The following is a 26,862-nucleotide window of genomic DNA, read 5'->3' on the forward strand; positions in this document are numbered from 1 at the left end:
TCTGTGGAAAGGGTGTGAGGAACCTTCATCTTCATTACTTGGGACTATACCATTCTAAAAGAATCCCCTAGAGCAATACTTCCCCCAAATAGCCAACTACTCCACTAAATAGAAATGCATATATGCAGTGCAACAGTTTTCACAGGATCATACATTAAATATGATTAAATAAGATATAGGAACCAGGCTAGAATTATCATTATTTCTATTTTTTTTCAGTTGAAAATACTGAGTTTAAAAAAGATTCTTAGTGATTTTGTTAAGACTGGTTTATAAGTAGGTCTTCTGACTCTTAAGTCTCATGGTTTTGCAACAACCTATCCTGCCTCATCAGATATGCTATCACTTCTATTTGGACCTTTAAATATTTGAGAGTTGGCTCTGCATGCACATTAACTTGTTACCTATTTTTACATGCAGTAGCAGCCTATCTTTATTACACACCATGCATACTTTAAAATTTTTCACATCTAGGAAATACATATCCAAGTTACAATCTATTCATGCTTCATTTAATGTAGACAAGGAAATTGAAATAATATTAATATATATCTTCACTGGCTTTCTGAAATAAATATTTTCAAAACAAAACTTCAGCATCTTGAGTATTATTTAGAATATATCAGCTTGACACCTTTTAGCACTTATAAATACAGTGGTAAAAAAATGTTTTAAATAAACTTTTGAATGGAATGAAAGGGAAAGTATGAATGAAAGAGGTCTTGTTGATTTTATTTCAAAAGAGTATGTTTTCATATTTCACATATAATTAAATTATCTAATCACTCTATTAAAATAATTTTACTTCTCATTTAGAATAGTGAGTAACCAGAAAGTCAGTTTTACAAAGAATGAATAGAACCTATATATATTCTAATCTTTCCAAATATAATCTTCATAGCTCCAGAACAGGGTGAAAATAGGTACATGATCAAATGAATCAGATCCTCCGAATAACATATGAAGTTTTAAACATGAAACCTATTTTAACATTTTGAACATTAAGGTGATCTGGAATTTATGGGCAAAAATTGTTTAGACATAATAAGGGAATCTTTCCACTCTCTTCACACCCCACCCCCATTTTGTAAAGAGAATACCAAAGCGACAAAAACTAGATTAGCACTTGGAAGATTAATAGACATAATCACCTTAAAGCAAACTTACACCTAAAAAAAAGAGAGATGGACAATGGGAAGTGTATGTGTAGAAAGGGCACACCACTTGCAATACTTAAACAGAAAAGAATCGCGCTCATTCCGTTTTAGATTGCTACTCTTCATTAAAATTTTTAATCGTTTTTCTCAATATCGCAGGTCATTAAAAGAGTCTGCTTTTCTTTCATTCCCTCCCTGAGCCTTTCCTGAGGGACCTGGTAAGTTAAACCCATCGTTAACCTCTCATGTTTCAGCAGCCAGGACAAAAATTGCTTGCTCTCCAGGGCAAAACGTACTCTGACGATGCGGCCACATGTCTACTTTTCAGACAAAGCAAGAAAAAAATAAAGGATACCTGCCTCGCCAGCCACCTGTTTAAAAGTCCCCTCTTCTGTCGAATGCACCGGCAACTTCTCAGTCGGAGACATTGAGCAACTCCAAGTCGCACGCAGCCCTCTCAAGTCACAAGGAGAGAGAGTCGCGAGGAAGTGAGAAAGCAGGTCATTATGCACCCCTCGAAAAGAGACCCGCGGGTTCCAGTTCAGGAGCTCGGCGAGAGCTAAAGGTTCTATAAAGCGCTGATGACTTCAGGGATTTAGAAAACAAAAACAAATAAAACACACCCAAAGACAGAACTTGCGGCGGGGCCATTACCTCGCCCCAGTAAGGAAACGCCTTCCTTCCACCACTTACAGGGCTCAATAGAGCAGGGAGGGAGGCGGAGAGGAGGGCAGGGTGGGGTGGGAGGCATTTGCAGGGCTAGGGAAAGGACATTTTCTCACCACTTAGGCTGTTGCTGGACCTCAGGCTCCTTCCACAGAGACACTGCAGCATATGCACTCCTTTCTTCAAAGAAAGCTCAAGAATCTTCATGGAGAAGCGCTCGTGTGGGGTTCGTCAACTCCCCGCCCACCTCCGCTAATTGTCCAACCAAAAAGCGGCCTGTCTTTGGAAGCCGGGTCCCGAATGCATGGTGTGCGCTTCCCAGGTGGAGAGCAGTTGGCACCTCGGCGGGGCAGGAGCGGGCGCGGGGCAGGCACAGGAGGGGAGAGGGCCGTTCGGGAGCCCCCGCGGGAGCCGGAGGTGCGGCCACACCTCAGTGGGCTCGAACGTGACACTTTAGGACTTCCCGGAGGCTTCGGCTGGTCTGCGAGCGGGACGGTGAGTGAACCTTCTGCGCGGAGGGCGCCGCCGCGGGTCGGTGCCCCTTTCCAGGTGCCGGCGCCCAGAAGGACGAGGGCAGGGTCCTGCGTCGGCCCTGGCCTCCTGCCTGGGGGCTCGGGGCGTCCTCTCAGCTCCTGCTCCCGGCGTCTGGAGGTGAGCCGTGGGCGCGCGCCCGCCCCAATGCCCCGCCGGGCGAGCGCGGAGAGGGAATGCGCGGGGCCCCGGGCGGCGCCGAGGAGCCCGGAAGGCAGCGCTCCCGTCGGCTGCGCGCGGGCCGAGGGGACTCCGGCGTGGGAATCCGGCGGAAGGGAAGCGCCCGCAGGAAGGGCTGGACCCTGGAGGCTACCGAGCGTCAGAAGCGACTCCAGGGAACTGGGCGGCGGGGGTGGGGAGGCGGGGATGTGGAATAAAGCAAGCTCTTGGGTGCGGGCGCTGAGAACCAAGGTGTGCCTAGGCGTGGGCAGAGCACTCATGTGGGAAATGGACACCTAGATTTTCTGATCGGGGCTCTGTGACCTTGGGTAAGTCACAGTCCATGCTGGCCGTCACTGTCCCCTTCCGGAAATCAGGACAGGGCAGAGGGTGTGGAATAGAGAATTGGCAGCTTCGCGGTTGTCTCAGTGTCTTGCTTTCTCCTGGAAAAGCTTAGCACAGGTGCACTAGGAAGGGGGCGGAGTGTGCAGCAGGCAGGCCAGAATGCAAAGCCAGAGGTAATGAGGGAGCAGTGGATGAGGCGGGAAATCTGGGAACAAAAGCGCCTGACTTCGGCGTGATATTCTGGTAGGCTCTGCCTCTGCCAACTGACCGCAGAGATTACCCGCAAGCTTCCCTGTTGGTCTAAAGTTCTCTCTTTTTTTTTCCAGCAACCCCCTTGGCTTTATTTGTTTGTTTCCGGAAACCATCCATGCCTTTTTGGAAGTCTTAAGAGTGAAGCCTTTAAAGAAATGCTGGCAGTGAGACCAAACTCCACCCTACCTGGAATCTCAGGGCAAGAAGGGACCTTGGAAGACACAGCAATACGGCAAGTGGTTAAAAGCACAGAAGCTGGAGACAAGCAGCCTAAGGTCAAATTCCTACTAGCTGTGTGACCTTGAACAAATTACTTAACTTTTTCTTGCCTCAATTTCCTCATCTCTAAAAAAGAGTTAATAATAGCATCTACCTTATATACCCGTTTCTGAGGGTTAAAAAAAAAGCACTTGCTATAAAGTAAATGCTGTAATAGTGTTAGCAATTATTATCACTTAGCCTCCCTAGGTAGGGTTTTTGATCGCATTCACTTTCTGATGAATACCAGCATCCACAGCAATGTCTGCACTTCTGCTTGAACAGTTCAGTTGGTAGAGAACTAATCAGCTCGGCAGGTAGGTTCATTGCACAAAACCTGTTAGAAGGTTTACTCTGACATTACCCAAAAATTTATTTTATTGTCCCAAGGCCACCTAAGCACTAGGTGGCTAGCTAGCTCTTCCCTGCAGGGAATAAAGTAGTTTTTCCTTGTTCTGTGCTCCAGGCTAACCCTTCACACTTCCTGTGATGCTCCCTAAAAGGTTGGAGTTGCCTAGAAAAAGTCTTTCGGAAGCTTCCTTCCTCTCAAATGTGATGGAAGAAAGCCAGAACATCTGGTGGGCCTCTTGAGTGCACAGCCACCACTGGCTCCACATTCTCTAACTTCAGAATTGATCCCTGGGCAAGAGCATTTGGGGTGGTTCTAAGACTCAAGAAGCTATGCCAGGCCTTCCTTCCAGTCACCTCTTAATCCTGTTGTTCAGTGGGATTGCCAAAGCTCTGAGGACTCCAAGCTACGTGAAGATCTTGCTAAGTCCACTACACTGTCTTCATGGCAAGGTTCTGAGGTCCCAGGGCAACCTGGGCTGTGGCCTTTGTCTTTCCGGTCTCTGCGAGAATTAGTGAGAAACTTGGCTCATCTGGGGATTCTACCCATAGAAATTCCCCATGGAGGGAGAGAAAATTAGTAAAAGGAAAACATCTAAAAATAGTCCTTCATGCTGCAGCAGAGGCAGAGAGCTTTCCCGGAGAGCTCTGCTACTCTAGAACCCAGTGCTGAGAGCTGTTTCTTTACTTTGAGAGAAATGCCATTCTTTGAAATGGCAAAGGAATAGGATAAGGCCCTGGTTCCCTCAAGGAACTTAGTAGAACAAGCGGGTCCATGTGTGATTTTAAAACACACAGGACCTCTGGAGAATAAATTTTCACATTTATAATGAGCCTCTCTACATACCTGGCAAGGTTGTTTCAAGGTGAGACATGTGCAAGTTCTTTGAAGGTTCTCATTAGCTCTGCAAAGTAAAGTGCTATTACCAACTGCCCTGGCTTCTAGGTGATCCTTAATGATCTAACATAGTGGCTCTTTTATTAGACTATCCAATGGTTTATGTTTGAATCTTCTGTCTCCTCAACAGATTGTAAACTCTTAGAAAGCAGGGCAAGAAAGCCAACTCTGTCACAATTAATATTCACATGGTTTACTGTTCTTAAGCTGCTGTCATGGTGATTCTCACGGCCAAGTGTATTCACCACAAAGGAAATGGGTCATCACAGCATGTGAAAAACAAACTGGGCATCATACTTATGGGTCTTTTGTTGTTGTTATTGAACTTCCAGATAAATTTAGATCGAAGAAAGCACATAACATTTCCATTCCAAATATTTTCTTACTATATATTATGGACATTTGATCAAAGGAGGTCTGAAAAGTAATTGATCACTGGTGTTTTATTACTTAGACTTAGTTTAAAAAAAAAATAAAGGTTCTAATGCATATCAGGGCTTCAGTGCACATGCTTGTTAGAGTGACTCCTAAGTGACACCCTACTCCACAGTAGGCACACAGCTATAGTCGTCCTAAAGTGTCCTGTGCAGTAGTTAAGGAGAAAGCCTTTTTTATTGAACTATCATTGATATGCAATCTTATATTGGTTTTAAGTATACAATAAGTGGTTCAACAGTTACCCATATTATGAAATCCTCACCCCCACCAGTGTAGTTACTATCTGTCAACATAGGAAGTGTTACAGAATCATTGACTAAGGAGAATGCAGTTTTACATGTACCAAAATATCCAAAAACAAGACAGAGCAAAATAAATAGTAAAAGCCAGGAGCACAACGGATGGATGGTAGGAAAGTGCACATTTTAGTTTAAGCAAAACTTTCACATTTCCTGCTGTGTATTATTTCATAAGATATTCCATATTCAAGATTTTACTGGCAATCACATCTTTAAGTTTTAAATTTAGGATATATCATTATATAATAAATTACATTATCTGTCTCTAATGAAGATTTTTAAACGTAGGCATCTTTCTTTTTCTTTTTTTTTTTAAATAGACTTTAGACCAATTCTAGCAAATGACTCACTAGTATGATTTCAAAATTAAATAATTTATCATTTTCTGAGAGGGACTGGGAAATCTGGTACATAATGACAGGGGAATTTGTTTAAATTCCTAGTCTCTGAACTTTTCCTTTTTATAAAGAGTTATTTACTCACAGCCTGTAAGAATTAGTAATTGTATGGAGGGAGTTCTGAGATTTTTAAGTGGTGACTTATCAAAGATATTTCCGGTTCATATTAAACAGGGATCTGTTGACTCTTGGCATCAGCTGTGCAGTTAATCAGTATATTTATCTGCTTGGAAGCCTACACTGAATCAGTAATCACATATTCAGAATTTTTCCAGGCCAGGAAACTTTTAATGAGTACAGTAGTCCTTCTTTTCCACAGGGGATACATTCCAAGACTTCCAGTAGATGCCTGAAACCACAGATATACTGAACCCTATACAAATATACACTGCTTTTTCCTATACAGGCATACCTGTTTATAAACTACACATATGATAAGGTTTAATTTATAAATTAGGCGAAGTAAGAGATTAACTACAACTAATAGAATACCTATAACAATATACTATAAAAAAGTTATGCAAATGTGGTCTCTCTCTCAAAATGCCTTATTGTACTATACTCACCCTTCTTGTGCTGTTACGAGATGATAAAATGCTTATGTGATAAGATGAAGTGAGGTGAATGACTAGGCATTGTGATGTAGCACTTGGCTACTATTATCTCTCTGACAGTAGGTCAAAAGGAGCACCATTTGTTTCTGGATTGCAGTTGACAGGGGTAACTGAAACCACAGATAAGGGAGGACTACTGAATATTAATGGCAAAGTGTATGTCAAATGGAAACAACTTTATTTTCACAAAAAAACCAAATCAACACATAAATTAGTATCTTTGTTCTATGTTCTGTGTGTAGTCCGCTGACTGAGGGTAAAAACCAGGGACTCCAGGGAACTGGGCAGCAGGGGGTGGGGAGGTGGGGATGTGGAATAAAGCAAGCTCTTGGGTCTGGGCACTGAGAACCAAGGTGTGCAGTAGTATTTCTGTACTACGGTAGACTGAATGTTTGTATCCCCCCAAAATTCATATGTTGAAATCCTAACACCCATTATATTGGGAAGTGGGGCCTTTGGGATACAGGCATCACACACCTGAATGGGATTAGTGCCCTTATAAAAGGGACCCTGGAGAGCTCCCTCTCCCCTATCACCTTGTGAGGAAGGACACAGAGAAGACACCCATCTATGAGCTAGGAAGTGGCCCTCCCCAGACAACAGATCTGCCAGTGCTCTATCTTGGATTCCCCAACTTCAGAACAATGAGAAATAAATGTTTGTTGTTGAAGCCACTCAGTCTATGGTATTTTTGTTATAGTGGCCCAAACAAAGATAGCAACAAAATCAATCTCATTAGATAATGTGACGAGAACAGTCACTAGCAACTAACTTAATTTGTTAATGAATATGTGGTCCAAATAAGTTTTAACTATTTTCAAAAAAAGCAAACCTGTATTTTATTTGTCATCCCCTTCTTGCTCTTTTTATTTGTTCTTCTATTCCTTCTTCTTCTCCAAACTTCTTTATTTCAAAATAAATTTAGGCTTACATAAAAGTTGCCAAATTATGCAGAGCTCATGTATACTTTTCACCCAACTTCTCCTAATGTTAACTCACATAACCAGTACAATCATCAAAACCAGAAAAATTACACCGGTACCATGCTATTAAATAAACTACAAGCTTTATTGAAATTTCACCATTTTTTTCTCCTTGTGCCTTTTTTCTGTTCCAGTATCCACCTTGCATTTAGTTGTATCCCATTAGTCTCCTTTAATTTCTGACAGTCCCTCCACCTCTCATCTCAGTGTCTTTCAGGACTTTGACTCTTCTAGTAAATATTGGTTAACTATTTTGTGAATGTCTGTCAATTCAGATTTGTCTGATGCTTTCTAATGATTAGTCTCGTGTTATTCATTTTGGCAAGAATGCCACAGAAGCAACGTTGTATCCTTCTCAGTACATCATTTTCAGGGGCTACATGGTGTCAGCTAGTGATATGAACATGGATCACTTGGTTAAACTTGTGTCTGCTAGGTTTCTGTACAGTAAAATTATTTTTTTTCCTTTAGTGTTGCTAAATGTCTTGAGGAAGAAACTTTTTGAAGCTATGCTAATATATTGTTTCCCCTTATACTTCCATTTTAGCATCCACTGGTACATCTCACTGGCAGCATTTACTATTGTGCTTTCTTCCTAATAGTGACTTTCTTTTTCCACCATTCCTTCTCCAGTCAGGGGAATTCTTCCTGTAAGAGCTGTCCCTTTTCTCTCACTTATTTATTTATTCAAATATTTCTTTATATAAGATAGCTTCATGGATATTTATTACCTGAGTCATAATCCCTGTACTATCATTATTCATTTTATGGCTCAAATTGTTCCAGTTTTAGCCATTGGGAGATCCTTCTGGTTGGTTTCATTGAGGCAGTTCCTAAATTTTCCAGCATTATAAGATGTTCTGGGTTTATCTTTCATTTTTCCTGGCCCAGCTCTGGAATCAACAATTCTCCAATGATTCCTATTTTTTCACTGGAGACTAGTATTTAGGAACCAAAATCTGGGTGCTTAATGTGCTCTTTGTTACTGGGGTGTCATTGCTACTAGGCTCTACAAACCCACATATATACATCCATATTTATTTCTATATTATTTTTCTTGCTATTGGAGGGTAGATTAGATTCTTCCAACAAATGATTCTTAGAAATGGGAAGGCTTCAGGGTAGATTCTTAGAAATGGGAATGCTGGGTCAAATAAGTGTACAGGTACTGTTAGATATTGCCAGATTTCCCTTCAAAAGGTTTGTATGAATTTGGATTTCTACAAGCAATATGTGATAGTGCCTGTTTCCCCACAGCCTCATCAACAGAATATATTGCCCCCCTTTTTCATTTTTGTCTGTTTGATAGTAATGTCCTCTTAATCTGCATGTCTCTAATTATAGGAAAGTTTGAACATTCTTTCACCTGACAGCTTATATTTTTTGGAGAAATTGCCTGTTCATGTCATTTTCCTATTTTCTTTTGGGAAAAAACCACCTTTAAAAGACCAATATTTGCTACCAGGAGGGCACTGAAATTAAATTATTATTATTTTTTTCAATTTTGAAATAGGAGTTCAAAATATGGTGATTGCCACTGAAACAGGGTATAAGATTTTGAGATATCTTTTAACCCATTCACTCATCCAACCACCCTATCCACAGATACTTAGAAAGTAAAACTAACTCCTTGCCCTAAAAAGCTAGAAAAGGAAAAGGGATATGTAAACTATAAATGAAACACGGCTTTGTGGTATTGGTAGAACTGCAGAGTTAAGTGAAGGTACAAAAAAAAGAAGTGGTTCATTCTGTCTTTTGAGAATGGGATGTAAGCAGTCAGAAAAGCTTCAGACAGATTAAGAAAGTTGAGCTGAACTGAAGATACTTCCCATTTAAATATACAATGACCAATGCTTAGTAAATATTACCACCTTACTTTCTAGCCATACTTAATAGTTTCTGCCTCCACTAAAGAATGAACTCTGCTTCCTTAAAAAGAACTAGTACCCAGAATTCAGCCTCTATAGTTCCCTACAACCCTGTCCTATGCTCCATTACATTACTATTAGATACAGGGCAGTTAACCACAGGTATGTCTTACCTTACCAGACTCAAAAACTCAGTCAAAGAATAATGTTATTTTTTATAGTACTTTTCTGATAAACCTGCTGGGTTCAAATTAATGAATAAGACTGCCATGCATTTTCCTTTAACTTTCCCCACCTCTGAGCCCAGTCTTCAAATAAATAGTACTTCAGGGTTTGACGCTGCAATTGGACATTTCCATTTTGTCTAATAGAACTATACCACAAGCTGTAGCAATACTACAAAAAGGTGTGCATACATTCTGTATTGTTTTCAATAAATGCAGAGATTGTAATCTATAATAAAATTTTAACTGTGCATTATCTGAGTCAAATAGAAGGAAAACGTTTTTACTTATTATAGCCAAGTATGAGTCATGTATTGTGAAAAATATGAAATCAACCAATCCAAGATAGCTAATACTTACTAATTTTAAGGAAACAATACTTATCGTAATCAAAATGCATTACAGAAATATAGGCACAGTATCAAGTGGGTGTTCTCCTATCACCTGTATACTTCTTTGACCCTAAAAATTCCGCATGTTCCTTCAGAGCTACCACTAGGGCCACAGTGCTCCCTCTGGGAAATGTGCTCTGGTGTCTTCCCACTCCGCCCCAAATCTGTAAGCCACCTCAGCATATTATAGTTCCTATACCATAGGATTTATTTAATTCTGTTTGTGCATATGTATTTTGGATGAGTGAATGATATAGAGATTATCAACCCCTTTACCTACAAATTCAGGTATCTGTAGTTTCCTTTTTTTAAATCATAGTACTTAGGGCATGTAATAAATAACTTATTTATTAAATATTGAAGGAATGAAATTATCAAATTAACACTTAATGTTAAATATTAATGTCTATTAAATATTGATGAAATAAAGTGCGAACTGCTATTGTGGATTTTCCATTGTGGGAAAAAATTTTGCAACTGTACATTAAATGACAAAGATTTTGAAATAAGGATATGAGCTATGCAGGAGATACAATTCATTTTTTTGAAAAGTGAAATGCTGTAAGATTCATTCATAATAAGAGAGCTACCAAATGTATTCAATACTAAGATACCACTTTTCAATTATTCAGATTTCAAGGATAAAAATGTCTGATAATTCAGTGTACTAGAAACAATATAAAGGAAATGGGAACTCTTACATTCTTGATAAGAGTACACATTGAAAGCCTTGATGAATGGCAATTTGTTTCTGTCTTCCGAAATTTAAAAAGCCACTTCTTCCAAATGCCTTTTCTAAATATTAACTTCCAGCTAAAGTTGCACAACTAGTGATGTTTGCACAAGGTATCAATACAATATTGTTGGTAATGCTATTTGATACTAATGATAATAAACCATGATTAGGAAAATAGTTCATTTTGGCACATCCCTACAAAGGAATGTTTTACAATTTTTTTTAATGTAGCAGCTGTATGTATTGAAATGGATCTCTGAAATTTATTAATAAATTTAACAAGCTTGTAAAAATATTAAAGAATGCTACAATTTGCATGGTAGAGAAAAAGAATGTACATACAGAGTCTCAGCTCTGTCATGTTTATAAATTCATAGACTTTCTGAGAAAGTACATAAGAAACTGTTATCTCATGGAGGGGAAAAATGGGAGAGAGGGAGACTTACTTGACTGCATTCCAGTTTTATCTTTTAAAACTTATTATGTGTATATATTACCTCTCCAAAATAAATAATATATTAAAGAAAAGCTAAATATATATATTTTCTCTGTTAAAAATATTTATTACTAAACCTTACTAAAATACAGAAAGTGAAAGAGAGACACTAGAACTAGAAACATAATTTCCAAGTTGCTAAAAGGGTATAGTGTAGGTGTTCTGAGAGTTAGAAGACTTAAGTCAGAATCATAACCTTCTTAGTGCCATTCAGCAGAGCATTGGTCCAGAAGGAATTTAGGCATGATGAGCTTTCTCCTCTAAAATAAAGCGGGTACATGAAATAAAGGGGAAGAGCCAAAGTGCCATAAACCTGAGATATTACTCTTATTTTAATTTTAAATTATGTACTCATTTTAAAAAATAAGGTCTGAAATTTAGGTGACATTTGGAAAAATAGTTATTATTACCCTACGACTGAAATAAGCTGTATCTGACTCCCCCATGCCCTCATGGAATTGCAACAATCCTGACTATTAAAGACACCAAAATAGTAACAAAGACCCCTTCAATTCCTAGAATAAAGATACAACCAATCCCTTTTAGCTTCACATTATCTACTCTCGATAAATAAAAATTCCATTACATTTTATATTATATAGTATGTCTAACAGGTAAATGAATTTTTTAAAATTAATTTCTATTCAATGTATGTCTATTCACTGTACTGAGCACAAACTTCATATTATAAGGACAACCACTGCCCTCAGTGACCTCACTATCTAGAGGGCATGGGGAAGAACAGATAGCTGTACAAATAATGTTGAAAAGGATAGAGGCCTGTGAGAACTATTGTGGGAACCAGAATGACAGGCGGCAATTTCATCTGTCTGGGAGGGGGGCAGGGGATAGAAAACACTCCAATATGGTGGCATTTGTCAAGAACAGAGTTTTTCCGAAGACAGAGAGGAAAAGAAAATTTATGGAATGACTTTATTCAGGGCTTAAGGGAATAACATTTCAGCATAAATCAAACCAAGATAGGTGATATCTAGCCCCATCCTTTAACAGAGAAGAAGACAAAAATGGGGACCGTGATTTCCCCTAAGTCACATGGCTTCATGACAGAGCTGAGACTCTAACTCAGGATGCCACCTCCCAGGTGTTCTACAAAACACTGTGTTGCTGCTTCTGATTTTAATAGCATAGTACAAATTTATTTTAGAAAGTGCATAGAAATGATTTCAGAGCATTTTTCCCTTCCTTAGAAATTGATTTTCTATCTGTAAATTGTCTGCTTTCCAGAAGTAGAGGGCATCCATTCATTTAAAGACCCGACAACCACAAAAGTAAGTATTGCCTTTACAGTAAACTATGAGGTTTTTATTAGTGTCAGCTGTCAGAATAGGGCATGGGAGAGTCTGAGCCTTTGGCTTGGGCTAACTCATAATGATGAGCTTGAACCCAGTACAAGTGGTTGTAGATCTAGGATCGGGGAAGGGGAAGGAGACAAAATGTCAACTGGATCCATTGATTAGAGTTCCATTGAAGACTTAATGGAGATGTGGTAATCTGGAGAGTGAATATTTTAGCCCCTTTTATACACAAATATATCCACAAATATGCACACATGCGTATCTTTGCGCCTGTGCAGAACAGTTTAAGGCCAAGAATGCCGCTCCCATGTACCAAGAAAGAGCCTCATGTCAAATTTTCCAAAGCTTCCCTCGACTCTGTGTCTTTCTATCCTTTCTTCCTTCCTGTAAACATACAAATGTCTTAAAATGAGTCTACATATACTATCTCCACTTTATCACATTTTATTCTTCCCTAAACCTGTTGAATACTGCCTCTGCCCATAACACACCACTCAAGTTCTTATAAAATCACCATAAACTGGGCTATTCCAGATGCAATGGATACATTTTGTCCTAATTATACATAAAACAGTGTTCATGTGTATTAAAATTATTGATTACTCTTTTTCAAGAAACCCTTCTTGATTTCAGGGTCACCATATTCCTCTTTTTTTTTTTAACTTCTCTATTAACTTCAGTTTTCTTTCTGCCCATTCCCCAAGGATTACCAGTTCCCAGGGTTGCAGCTGCTAGTCTTTTTGCTCTCTTTACTTTTCTTGAGCATCCTCTTGTGTATTAAATTTCTTCAACTGTTGATGACTTTCTGAATTTGTGTTTGCTGACCAGATTTAATGGTTATATTTCCACTATGACCTCTCTAGCTTTAATGACATGTTTCCAAGCTTTCCTAGAAAACTCCACTTAAATGATTCACAAGTACTTCAAAGCAACAAATCTATAACTCTTTTCCCCAAACCTGATGAGCTCCACATTTTAGTAAAAGACTGCATCATCTACAGTTTCCAAATTCAGAAACTTGTGAGCCACCCTAGACTCCTTTTTCTAACTCACCTCAAGCAGTCAGAGACTATTAGAGATAATTTCCTTAACATCTCATCCCCCTTGTTCCTGACTTCTTTCAGGTCCTCATCACTTCCTGCCTATTACTATAATACCCTTATGGGACAGCCCACCTAGCTTCAATTCTGCCTTCACATTGACAAAATAATCACCCCAAATGCAAATCCTTGAAGGCTTTGTTCTTCAGAAATATTTCAAAGCATTCGAAATAAAGTTAACAATTTAAGCTCAGCCCAAAGACCCTTGATGATTTGAGTAACAATACTTACATCAGACACAATAGACTTCAAAACAAAGAAAGTAACAAGACGCAAAGAAGGACATTACATAATGATAAAAGGGTCAGTCCACCAAGAGGATATAACAGTTGTAAACATCTATGCACCCAACATAGGAGCACCTAATTATATAAAGCAAACACTAACAGACCTAAAGGGAGAAATAGATAGCAACACTGTAATATTAAGGAATTTTAACACCTCACTTACATCAATGGATAGATCATCCAGACAGAAAATAAATAAGGAAAGTGGCCCTGAACACCACATTAGGCCAGATGGACTTAACAGATATACGCAACATTCCATCCCAAAGCAGCAGAATACACATTTTTCTCAAGTGCACCCGGGACGTTCTCCAGAATAGATCACACATTAGGGCACAAAAAAAAACCTCAATAAATTTAAAAAGATTGAGATTGTATCAAGCATCTTTTCACACCACAATGGTATGAAACTAGAAATGATAGGATTTGCTTCATCCTCCTCCATCTCCCTATATGAGCTTAATTCTATACATATCCCTGAGGCATTGCTGTTCCATGTGTGTTTATCTTCACACATGCTGTTTCCCTTGCCTGGATATGCTGCCTTCTTTCTTCTCCCAGTGAATACATATCCATCCTTTAAAAATTGGGTCCAGTATCACCTCCACAAAGAACCTTTCCCTAACCAGGTTAGATGCCCCTCTCTGGGGCTCACGCATATTTCTCAGCCTGGAACATTCACAGTTGTCTCTGATTTGTGTTACATTCAGCCTTTATTCTGATAGATTTACAAAGAATCTAAAGTACCATTGAAAATTCAGCTATATAATCATGCAAAGCATAGCAAGTGTGATAGATGCAAAGAAGAAAGTACATGGTGCTATTTTGTCTAGAGTAGGGGGTTGGGTTAATTTACCTGGAGGAATCCGGAAAAGCTGAGGCCCTTATCACATCATGCCTTGTATCACAATTAGTTGGGCATATGCTTTGTATGTATTTCTTCACCTCAGACACACACACATTTTATTCCCTTTCATGGCAATTCTGAGGGTTTATTCATCATGAAATACCACCACTACTATCTTCCTCCATACACAGACTCTGCTCAAAAAAAAAAAAAAGAGGAAATAGTGAATAAATAGCTGCTGAACTGAATTGAAAGTTTCACCCCAACTTGCAGAATAGTCATATGATTTTGCTCCTTTCAAGAATGAGTTAATCATAAAGGTCATTGCAGATGATGCCTTAACCAAATTTATTTTAAACTTATGTGGCACTTATTATACAAAAGCAACATATGTCATGTGTCCTGTCTTTCCTGAAAATCAGTGACACACCTACCAGATAGTTTCAGGTATAATAAAAATAAATGAGGTCTTGAAAGAAGAGGAGAAAAGCAGCATTTTGAGTCCTTTCAATGGCTACACTAGTACAGTGATCCTGGAGACCAACAGACAGAGACCTAGGAGAAGAGGTTTCTATTTAGCACCAATCTGAAAGGTCTCAGACTCCCTGACTTTGCAGTTGTTTCCAATTCCGGTTTGATAGTTGAATTATCAAATAATGAAAAATGGAAGGACCAGGAAGATCTGGTTTTTATAGCTTTATGCAAGTATCTACTCTAAGAATCCAGTCATAGGTCCATCAGGTGAGAAATTGGGGATCAACAGAGGTGAAGCTTAGAACCTCACCCCCCCTGTTCTGAGAGAAATCTTCTTCATACGTGGATGTTTTATTGCCCTTGTCTAGCTTGGATTATCACATAGTCTACAGGCACACACCTGATCATCTACATTTGCTCTCTTACAACACTAAACTATGTTTTCTACCTTTATCTTGTATCTACCTACCACTTCAGCATTTTATTAAAAATAATAATAATAAAGAGAGAAATGTGGTATCCACATATAAATCAAGTATAAAAATCAAATGAGTATTCATATTTGAACTGACTGTTTATAGTTCATAATGCATGAGCAAAACCAAAAGTTTCTGTGATGACTGCCCTTGTACTGTTCACCATGTGACTTATTCACTATGTAAGAATTTGTTCTCCATGTAAGAACTTGTTCGTTATGCTTCAGAAGATTGGAGACTGATGAAAATTAGGCTTGGGGTGGATTAATGATTGTGCATTGAGCATTGACTCCCCTATACAGAATTTTATTGTCGTTAACAACCATTTGATCAATAAATATGAGAGATGCCCTCACAACAACAACAACAAAAAAGTACACATTTCCAATTGTAAAATAAATAAGTAACCGGGATGTAATGTATAGCATAAGGAATATAGTCAAAATATTGTAACAACTTGGTATGGTGATAGCTGGTACCTAGAATTATCGTGTATATAAATGTTGAATCACTGTGTTGTACACCTGAAACTAATGTAATGTAATACTTTGTGTCAACTACCCTTCAATAAAAAATAATTACCTACAAAAAAAAAAAAAAAGAATCCAGTCATAGGATATGTGCATCACTGGGATCAGGATAACCAGGAACTAGCATTAGGTAACCTGAGCTTGTGTAAATTTTCCATCTGGATGCAAATGTTACTTTCATTTTAGATCTATGGTCCCTTTTGACCATTTCCTCTTACTTGGTAGAGAGCTCAGTGGTTAAGACTTGTGCTTTCTAGTCAAACAGGACCTGTTGTTTACTTCTCAACCCTGACACTTAGTAGGTGACTTCACTTCTCCGAACTTTAATTTTTCTTGCTTGCAAAATGTAATGGGTTATTAACAAAACTGAATGGTTGTCAGAATTAAATAAAATAGTGTATCTCAAACAGTGCCTGCCAGAGAGCAAATGCTTAATAAATGGTGGTAAATACGATAGTGATGGGGGAGGAGGACTTTGTTGACATTGATTACTTTTGAGAAACTTCCATTAATGATCCTTTTCATACTTAAAAATACTTAAAGATCTATTCAGCAGTAGCAAATCACTCATATGTTATATGAGATTATTTTTTATAACTTTTTGCCTACATCTACATAAAAAACTAAGAACCCTTTTTGCTTGAGAGAAGAATCTAAGAAAATTGGCTTTTTGGAAGAAAGGTTTTGAAGATATGTGCTTCATCAAGACTCTATAACAAGTAACTGCTAATGAGAATAGAGTTTCTTTTTGGGCTGATGAAACTTCTGGAATTAGATAGTGATGATGGTTGCAGAGCCTTACGAATATACAAAAAAAACACACACATTCAACTGTATACTTTAAAAAAGATGAATTTTATGATATCTTAATTATATCTCAATTTTTAAAAATTCTATAAGAAAAATAGTTGGGATGCAGCAAGATGTTGTACAACTACAAAACTAATTTTTTTTCCTCTTTCTCTTCCCACTTTAGTTGCCTTTCCTCTTTGGACAGAAGTCCACTCCAGATACTTAAGATTATGATTATCAAACCCTTCGGTGACACCACAGGAAACTTGAGACTTCAGAGCTGTACATTCCTGAGTTCGAATCCCAGGATTAGCAGTTCCCAGCTGTGTGTGTTCCTGGACAAATTTCTTAACTCCTTGAGCCTCATTTTCCTCATTTGCAAAATGAGGCCAATGACCTGCTTTGTAGAGTTGTTGTGGCAACAAAACTAGGAGCAAAAAAAAGGAAAAGGAAATGCTTAATGCAGAGTTTGGTACTTAGAGATTTTCCACGAGTAAGAGTTTCATGCCTCCTTCTTCCTATGACCTGTGATCTGCTTAACAAGGACTAGGACATTTTAAAAGAGACTTTGTTTTGTTTTGTCTAAATCAGGACATGGTATTTATAAATCACCCACTGGCCATTCCTGTATTTAAAATTTATAATCTGTAAATGCAAATGAAAATATCATTCTTAAAGGTGTATTCTGAAACTTCGAAGTTATTAACAATGTTTGGGTTCTTATATTTGGAAAGGAAAGGATATGAAGATAAAACTTGGAAAATCAGTCCCCCTTCCATTTTTCGCCACATGCTGGATGCTGTCACTGACACCTCGAGCTGAGGAATATAAGCAGCTCTTGCCTAGGAGGAGGTGTTAGCATGATGCCTGCTTGTGCTGAGAGTGATCTTTGTTTGGTTTTTGTTTTTAATCCAAGTAAGCCACCTAGACACTCAGCACCAGGGTCGTACTCTGGATTAGCAAAAACCAAGACCATGCCTTAGCCACTTTATTAATTAATAGGTTCAACTATCAAAAAGACCAACCTTGAAGGTGGAAAACAGCCTCTGCTGGAATTTCAATTATGCTTTAAAAATATATACACACAGCAAAAAAAGACTGAAAGTATATATGCGAAAGTATAACTGGCTTTTTCTAGGTGACTACTGAGTGGTTACTGGCGATTGATGGAGGCAGAGAGCATGGCTGTTCAAAGCCTGAATTCTGAAATTGGACATCCTGGGCTTCACGTCTGCTTGACCACTTACTGGCATTATGACATTGTGCAAGTCACTTAACTCTCTAGGCATCCATTTCTATTTATATAAAATGGGAACAATAATACATCCTAGGGTAAGGTTTAACTGAGATAATACAGGTACAGCATGAGGGGTGGTGCCAGAGGAGCATTAAAATACTCAGTAGATATTACCATCAATTTCTATTCCTATGTTTTTGTATTTTAAATTTTTCTACAATTAATGTTGAATACTTTTAAAATCAGAAATAAATATTATTTGTTTTTAAAAATATCAACATCTTATTTTTTATAAGTGATCTTTTTTAAACTTACAAGAATGTCAAATATTCGGTCTGTAACTCGAGGTTACATCATCAAAAATAACTTTCATGGTCTAGTATGTGTGCTTCATCCTTGGACTCTAGTGAGAGGTATAAAATGTTTGTAAACACGCTCTTATTATTCACAGTTCTTCTTAAGTCAAATGTAGAGGTTTTCTGGAAAAGCATAAACTATGAGTTGGATGGAATTTTCTGATTCCCTAAACAGACTATTAGGGATTGAAATACCACTACTAGAAAGTGGATTTAATAATATCCCTAAGGCAGCTACCAATATTCTTTTTGAAAATTTACCAATTCACAATTTTATTACATATGCCTACCTTTGCTTCCAGTCCCTCAAATGACATTTTAAAAACAAAAATTAAATGAGGTCCTGAGGTCCCTGGGAATCAATTATTACAATACTGAGAAAAATGAGTGAGCAACTAACTGACCAGATATTCTAAGAAAAAAAATCTGAGATGGGTACATTCCAGAGTCAATTTTTTATTCCCAAACTTCTGTTGCCTGTTTTTAATGGCAGAGTTTGAAGACTTATTGTCACACACATTCGCTATTTTTAATCTTTCAATGAATTTTCTTAACCTAATTATAATAAAATAATTTTGAAGAGAATGAGAATGAAATAAATTACTATTTCTTATGGGTTTTGCTTGCTGTTGTTGCTTTCTTCCAGGAAGCAATTTTTGCGTTTTCAAAGCAAAGTCATTTAGGGACATCAAACCCTGACTATATTTGCTTGGTATGACACTTAACACACCGAAAACACAATCTGAAATTGCTTTTTCTAACCATATTTCTCCCACACACCTTCACAAGGAAACAAAAGCAAATGATGGCTGTAAATATCTATTTCCAACAGGCATTTCATCTGACATCATTATCTTACTCAAAGGAAAATACCTCAGGTTCCACAATTATTTGGGGAAACGAGTTTAAAATAGTGTGTGTTCAGTAAAACAAACTGATTTCGATACAATATTGTTATATATCTCACTCCCTACTTCAAAAGCCTATATTGGTTTCTTTACAGCCTAAAGTAGAATTCCCAACATCTTTAACTTGGTATTCAAGAACCGGCACAATCTTCATGTAGCTGTCTGGCTGTAGTTTCTACAATATCCTTTCATCCATAATCAGTTCAGGTCACAGTCCCATATCTGAAACACCTGGGGCTAGGTGTGTATTGTAATTCAGGTTTTGAGGGCATACAGTGGTAATTTCTTTTAAGTAATACTATAAATGTATAAAATATTGGCAAAATTTCTGTGTGTTAGGGCAACACCTATAGCAAAAACACTAATTTCTGCAGCAAATTCTAGAATATTCTTGTAAGTGGAATAAATACTAATTATTAACAGCTTTCAGGTCAGTTCAGGTCAGGTTTGATGTAAATTTAAGAAAAAAAGGTTTTCAGGGCTTCTTGAATTTAGAAACTATAGATAATGGATATGGTGAGCCTGCACTTGCTTTACTTGGACACAGACTTTTGAACTTTTGAGTCTTTGCTCATTTTCTTTCTTTGCCAAGAACAACTTCTGTATGTCTTCTAGTTTATTAAACTCTGTCACAGCCACTGCAAATATCAGTTCTCCATAAAGCCTGATGACAGAAGCACCCGTCCTTCCTGTTGTCTGCCTGTTAATTCCTCCCTCCAGACTAGAAACCCCTGAAGGCACAGCCCCATGCCTGCTTTGCCTTTGAGTAGTACTGTGACCACGCACAGTGTTCTCCCCAAATAAATAAATCGAATGAAGCAAGCTTACCGAAAACAAAAATATCAGCAAAGCAAAACAAAGCATTCAGGGTCATATCTCCATTTCTCTTTATAGATGTGGATTTTTACAAGATGACAGGTTTTTGTTTTTTAATCTAGTTTTTACTTAGGATCTATCTTTTCTGGTCAAATATTTTCTAGTGACACTAAGAAACATTGTAAGTAGTATGGTTATCGGCTCTCATTCCAGTTCAACACTGAGCAGCCTTCAAAGAGATCAATATTAGGTTACCATAGTGCTCAGAAAATGTGAGTTAAAAAATTAACTTTCTCATATGTTGTACTCTATATTATTTTCTAATTACTTAACCTTATTTGTATTATTTTCAGGAATAAGTTATAAGCTCTTTAGTGGATTAGAAATGTATTTTCTTATTTTATATTCTTTGTAATGCTCTTTGCAGACAATTGAGTTGTTAAATGAATTAATATATGACAGTAATAATAATTATAGATAAGGATAAATCATTTTTATACAAATATTTAGGTCCTTTGAGCCCAAGCCTAACTTTTACCTTATGCTGTTTATTTCATATTCTATTTCTATAGTTTAGTTGACTCTCATATGAAATATTTTGACTCTGTATTAAAAGCATTATAGGACATTTAAAAAGCAAATAAATAAGAAATTAATGAAATAAATACTTCCTATAATGTGACTAATAGGACATTGGGTGTATTTTGGCTATGAAGGTTGAAGAACAACCCTAAATAATTTCTAGATCATGAAATTAAAGCCAAATATGGGCTTTCCATATGTGGTATTATTCTTCACATGGAAAAGGAGTCCAAGTTTATAGTTCTGAATAACACTTGTCAAGGCATCCATCTATCCATCCGTCCATCCATCCATCCATCCATTCACCCACTCAGTCATCTAAACACTCATGAGGGAAAAACGTTCTACATAGAATTTTAATTCCCTTCTTATGAGTTATTTCCACTGTAGAAGAGATCCTTTTTGTTGAGCAGAGCATCTTCATGGATTAGAAAATGTACAGAGGAATCAGAGAAGAGATTGGAAGTAAGGGTGGAGAAAACGGAATTAGTCTGCATAACAAAGTGAGAAGAATTATAGAGTTCCTGGGCCCAACTGGAAGGAACTGTGCAAAGCTGAGAAATAACAGTAGGAGGATGTAGCCTGAGATATAGAAATGGTCAAGAAATTTTTTAGAACAGGGACATCCAGACAATCTCTACATGGAATTAATTTGTCAGAAGCAGAATTTTGAGCTAGAGGGACCATAAAAGTATAATCCACCTTGAAAATGTGCACAAACTTGGTAGTGTGAGTGGGGATACTGATCTTCCAAAATTCACAGAATGAGGACCAAACCAATCTTATCTAGGTCCTAATTGGTACAATGACTTTAGCTCTCTCCCTGAGATACATCAACACACACATGCACACATTCACATGGAGCAAGTGCATCTGCACTTCATTTATCCAATAACCTCAAATATCTGCACCAGAGACACAAGCCTGAAGAGATCAAGGAAGGGAGAAAAGGAAGGAAAGATATTTAAGTACCCGAAACTCTGCAATAAAACCATGGCAAAAAATTTCATGAAATTTGTTGGTAGGTGCACATTAAGTCATTAGACAACATTTACTGACTTTTTAAAAAACTCTATATACTTTTTTACATATTGCCCTACTTAGCTATTTAGACTCAACAGTCTAGAACAGCGGTTAGTAAACCATGACCCAAAGACCACATCTGGCTCATTGCCTGTTTTTGAAAATAAAGTTCTATTGGGACGCAGCCATGCCCGCTCACTCGCATGCTATCTATGGCCGCTGATGCTACAGCTGCAGAGCTGGGTGGCTGGGACAGAGCCTGTGTGGTCCAGAAGCCTGAAATAGTTATCTGTCTGTTCACAGAAAAAGTTGGCTGATCTTTGCTCTAGAAGGAAGAAAAAGGAAATTGAAAGATATTTCTAGTGAGAAATACCAACTTGAAGGAGAAAAAGTAAACAATCAACCAAATCAATAAATATCAGAACCCCCCCCCCAAAAAAAATCCCAATAATAAAGGCTTTGACTTTTCCTGCCTCTGCTGGCTGGAGGGGAGATCAGATGAGGTAGCTCAGGAATGAGGATGGTCAGTGAGCATTTATGAAGGCTCACACTAGATCAGCAGAGACATGTTTGAAGGAAATCCCACCTTCCATCCCTGCCCAATGGGAGGGCCCCATGATGATCAGGAGCACCTATGATAAGTGGCAGTCTACAGGGTAGGATTATACGGGATTCCTGTGCTAACTATAGCTGACTAAGGAACCAGATACTACAGGAGTAAGGATGCCTCTTCGTGTAGGTGCCAACATTACACTTGCCCTCCAGCCCCCACAAGTGGCTCTGTATCAGCTCTAATTATCAAGACACATGTGCTGATTCATCATGACAATCACATTTTCCCTGGCATTGAATCCCAGGAGGCATTTATCATGTGCATGCACAGAAAAAGGGCAGCAAGAGTCGTAACAGACAGTCTTCAATTGCATTGTTTGGAATAATGTTCCAATAAGCTCCGGAAAATCTTTCCTACAAGACCATCGATCTCTCTTTCCCACAGAAAACCCTGCCCAAATCTATGCTTGGCTTTTATGAATGGTTTCCTTTCAGGCTAAGTTGTGGATTCTGTCCCTCAGCTCTCCTTAGTTCCAACTGGCGCCTGTCCAGAGGAGAGAGAACAGGTGATGCATGGTGAGAAGACTGGAATTGTGGCAGCTGGAGAAAGTAACTCCCAGGAGAAAATAAAATTGTACATAAAATATCCCGAAAGCTCTTTTATGGGCAAAATATAGTTGTTCAGTGTAGCAGTTCCCCCAACAAACTCAGGTCAAATTGCTGGTACTTTAAGTACACAATTCTCAACTCAATAAAAGAAAATCTTTCATCTCTCAAATCTGCTCTAAGCTTCTTGTCACCTTGAGAGGATATTTAAGCTCTGGGCAAAAGAAGTTGAACCACACATTCATCTCTGTCCTGAAAAGATTCTACCCAAAAAAATGAGAGAAAAATTCATAACCTAACTTGGGGCTGGATAAAATAAGCTAGCCATAGCTATTGCCTACAAAATGATGAACAGAGTAAGATCCCTTTTGAGCCTGACTAACTTGGATTGAAATCCTGGTTCTGTCCCTTAGTTGAATGATCTTAGATAACTTATGTAACCTCTCTGAGTCTCAGTTCCTTCATCTAAGTATAGAAAAGAATGCCTTATTACAGAGTACTTTAAGGAGCCTATGAGATAAAGTGCCTAGCACAGGGCTAGGCTTTGAGTAGGAAATAAATAAATTGAAGTTCACATCATTCATATTGTAAGTATATACCACAACAATCTCAGCCTTTTAAAGATCACCAGTGGAAATATCTATTTCAGGTACATCATAAATAAAGGAGAAATTTAAGATAGGTTGTAATTTTAGAATTTGTAGTGTGATTATCATGGGAAACTACAGCCATTCCAAAAAAAATAAAGAAGTATGCTTTGGAGGATAAATATACCAAAACCACAACTGAAGTATAAGGTTTTGACAATAGTTCTCTGGTTTGATTCTTATCTCCATCTATCTAGAATATAAGTTTCATGAGAGCAGGGACTTTATCTCATTCATCAATATATTTCCAGAGACCAGACCATATCTGTCACATAGTCCATGCTCAATAAATACTTATTCATAAATGAACAAAAATGAGTGGTGTGTCCACTCCATACCTGATAACCGTGAGGATTTGTAGACACTGGGGCAAGGGAAGGATAACTACTCAGATTCTAGCTCAGACTCCATAAATATTCCTTAGATATACCCAACCCTCTCTGTTAATAAGTACACATATTCCAAAAAAGAATGTGATTACTACTTTGGTTTTCCATGAACTATACATGAAACCCTTTATAGAAAACAGACTGGCAATTTCCAATGGCAGTGGAGCAGGAAAGATCTCCCTCCCAGGGCAAATGCACCCATTGACATCTGACCTACTAACTAAATGTTGTTTATTGTGCATTAGTCCATGAATCAGTATTCTTAAAACTGGTCATACTAGAGAAATCCCTGATCAAACTAAACTACCTCTGTCACTCCAGCAAGCCCCCAGTCTCTTCTTTTTCATCTGTACTAATTTATTTAGGGAAAGTTGTGTATAATTAATCAAGACTCTACCTTATAATAGGCTAAAGTATTTGCAAAGGTATATTGTAACTGACAGACCTTGATATTTACACAAATTATAGCTTATATTGCAGTAATGGCCACATGGAAATAATATTAAATTCCAGAAAACTTGCTAAGAACTGAATTCAAAGCCAATGGGAAATATTCTCAAACTTACAGTTTATTCAAGCTATTTGATGGAGATTCGTAAGACCAGCAGACAGCAGTGAACAAGTATTCTGACGATTAGCTCTTGGTCACTGCAATCCCAACCCTCATTGTCTTCTCTACAGCCTCTGCAACCTTCTGTGTCAACACATGCCAGGAAAGAATGCTATATTCCTTTGAAAATACTTCCTAAGCATTAGGTAGAAAACTTGCTGAAAGCCTTTTGTGGGGTCAGAAATAGATGACTAAAATTGGAAGTAAAGTAAAAAATGAACTGAGATAAACTTTCAAATTATTATGCAGGATTTGAGCCTGACTTCCTTAGTTATACTTCTGAGTAATTTGAATGATATCCAAAACACACACATTTCCAGTTCTGTGAGCATAGGATATGCTGAGGGAGAGAAAGAGAGGTGATCTCTAGTGCATAGAAAAAGGCCTTAGACTCCTTGTCCATTGGATTGGCGACAAGAGATAACATTAAGCAATGAAAAGGCCCTAACTCCCAAAGCATTAATAGGTATTTAAAATATAAAGCATGAAGTAGAAATAGTCTTTACATTTCAAATTCAAATAAGTATAGATCATCAATTAGGAATTGACAGAGATTCCAGGTATTACACAGTCCAACGCCTTCATTATACAATGAAAAAAACAAAACAAAAACAAACTGAGGCCCAGAGAAGGGAAATGAATCACCCAAGATAATTAACAAGAAGCAATGTACTGACCCAGCTTGGAGCAGACTTCAGGCCTTTCATTTCTGAACCCCTTTTCAAAGGATTTCACTTCCTTTCCTTGTATCTGTTTGCCTCCTGTGGAGCCCTCACCTGTATGTTCCTTGGTTCTACCATGAGTCATCCATCACATTTACGTAAAGGTCAATCCATTCATCAAATTATGCATTAGTGAGATTCTGAGCATTAGTAATTCTGATGGCAGCTATTGTCTAATAAGTCACTATTCTATGCCAGAAACAGACAGATTGAAAGACAGGCATGTATTTACTGAGCTGTAGTGTTACATCCCTCCAAACACATGTAGTGATATTCTTACTCATCAATAATAACAAACATTATTTTTTTTAAACTGGCACTATTAACCTAAAAATCAGAAAGTAAAACTAATTCCCATTACTGATCTACCATATGTTCCTATGGCAATAACTCATTAAAATACAATCTTGGAACTTGAAGAAAAGTTCACTTGGTTTGTTTCCATAAAAAAATACTTTTATGATTCCTACTACAAACCACCAAACCACTGTTATTTTTCTTAATAGGCATTAAAAAGAATTCTTTACGTTATGCTTCCCTAAACTATGTCATGCAGGCTAAGTACACTAAGAGCTGGCCAGGCTAAGAAACTTGGACTTTTTGTCATGTCAAAGACACTGAAAGATTTTTATTCAGGGCTTGCTGTACTCAAATATGTGTTTTGAAAGGATTACTCTGGTACCAGTATTAAGATGGGGAAGACCAAGTTGTTTTGACAAGAGATTGTCTGGCCTCAGCTATGGCAAATGCAGTGGAGATAAAGAGAACAGACTCAGATGGTAGTTGATAGAACTTAGTAACTGATAACATATAGGAAGTGAAAGGTGGAAGAAGCAATATGTCCAAGTCCTAGCATTATACTAAGTACAAAACTCACTCAAAATGAAAAAGGAAACTTGTGTAGACATTTTTTATTTATACTAGAGTAGAAAGGTTCTTCTCAGTAGAGTGTGTGAAGTGCCATATTTGGAAAACAAATTAGAAGTAGGGTAAAATCACATTTGAAAAAAGAGAAAGAGAAACAAATCATAAGGAATATAGTATGTGATATTTGTTAGGCCATAAAGAGAGGGAGAGGGTTTGTTTTTGAAAGAACAAATAGTCCAACACAACTAGAGCATCAGGTCAGACAGTGTAGGAGGAAAGGCAGAAAGGTGGGTTGGTGCTACACACTTGAGGATTTCTGATATGCAGCTGAAGAATTTAGAGTTAATTCAAGGAGTCAGTGAAGGTTTTGTAATGTGTTTAACAAAATGAAAATATTTCAAATATTTTAAAGAACATAAACATATCTTTCTTTCTTTAAGAAAAAAGCAATTTTTTTTGCTCCACTGATTATGGCGTTCTCTCCCTAAAATGTAAGTAATTGCAAGATTTAGGAAGTAATTTAGGTGACAAGCCCTAGCGACCAAAAATGTATTGTGATGCTTATTAAATAGAAACATAATGGATAAAGTTCTAGAACTTCTACTTCTAGCCATGGCAAAGTATCTAGTATCAGACTAACCTTCCTGACACAATCAATGAAAA

General features: G+C 37.7%; 1 protein-coding gene across 2 annotated transcripts in view; it reads right to left on the reverse strand.

Annotated features, from left to right (window-relative positions):
* The window catches only part of FGF12 (fibroblast growth factor 12), a 529,654-nt gene that overhangs the window by 355,353 nt on the left and 147,439 nt on the right, over window positions 1-26,862 (reverse strand). The window contains exon 1 of one of the 2 annotated variants that reach the window (XM_036875265.2): window positions 1,940-2,636. The exons of the other annotated variant lie outside the window; for it this stretch is intronic. Coding sequence (XP_036731160.1) covers window positions 1,940-2,030 — 91 coding nt within the window. The 5' untranslated portion in view covers window positions 2,031-2,636. Of the gene's footprint in view, window positions 1-1,939; window positions 2,637-26,862 lie in introns of those variants that run through there. 2 annotated transcript variants of the gene reach the window in all.

The sequence above is a fragment of the Manis pentadactyla genome, chromosome 1 (genome assembly GCF_030020395.1).
Source record: "Manis pentadactyla isolate mManPen7 chromosome 1, mManPen7.hap1, whole genome shotgun sequence".
NCBI lineage: Eukaryota > Metazoa > Chordata > Mammalia > Pholidota > Manidae > Manis > Manis pentadactyla.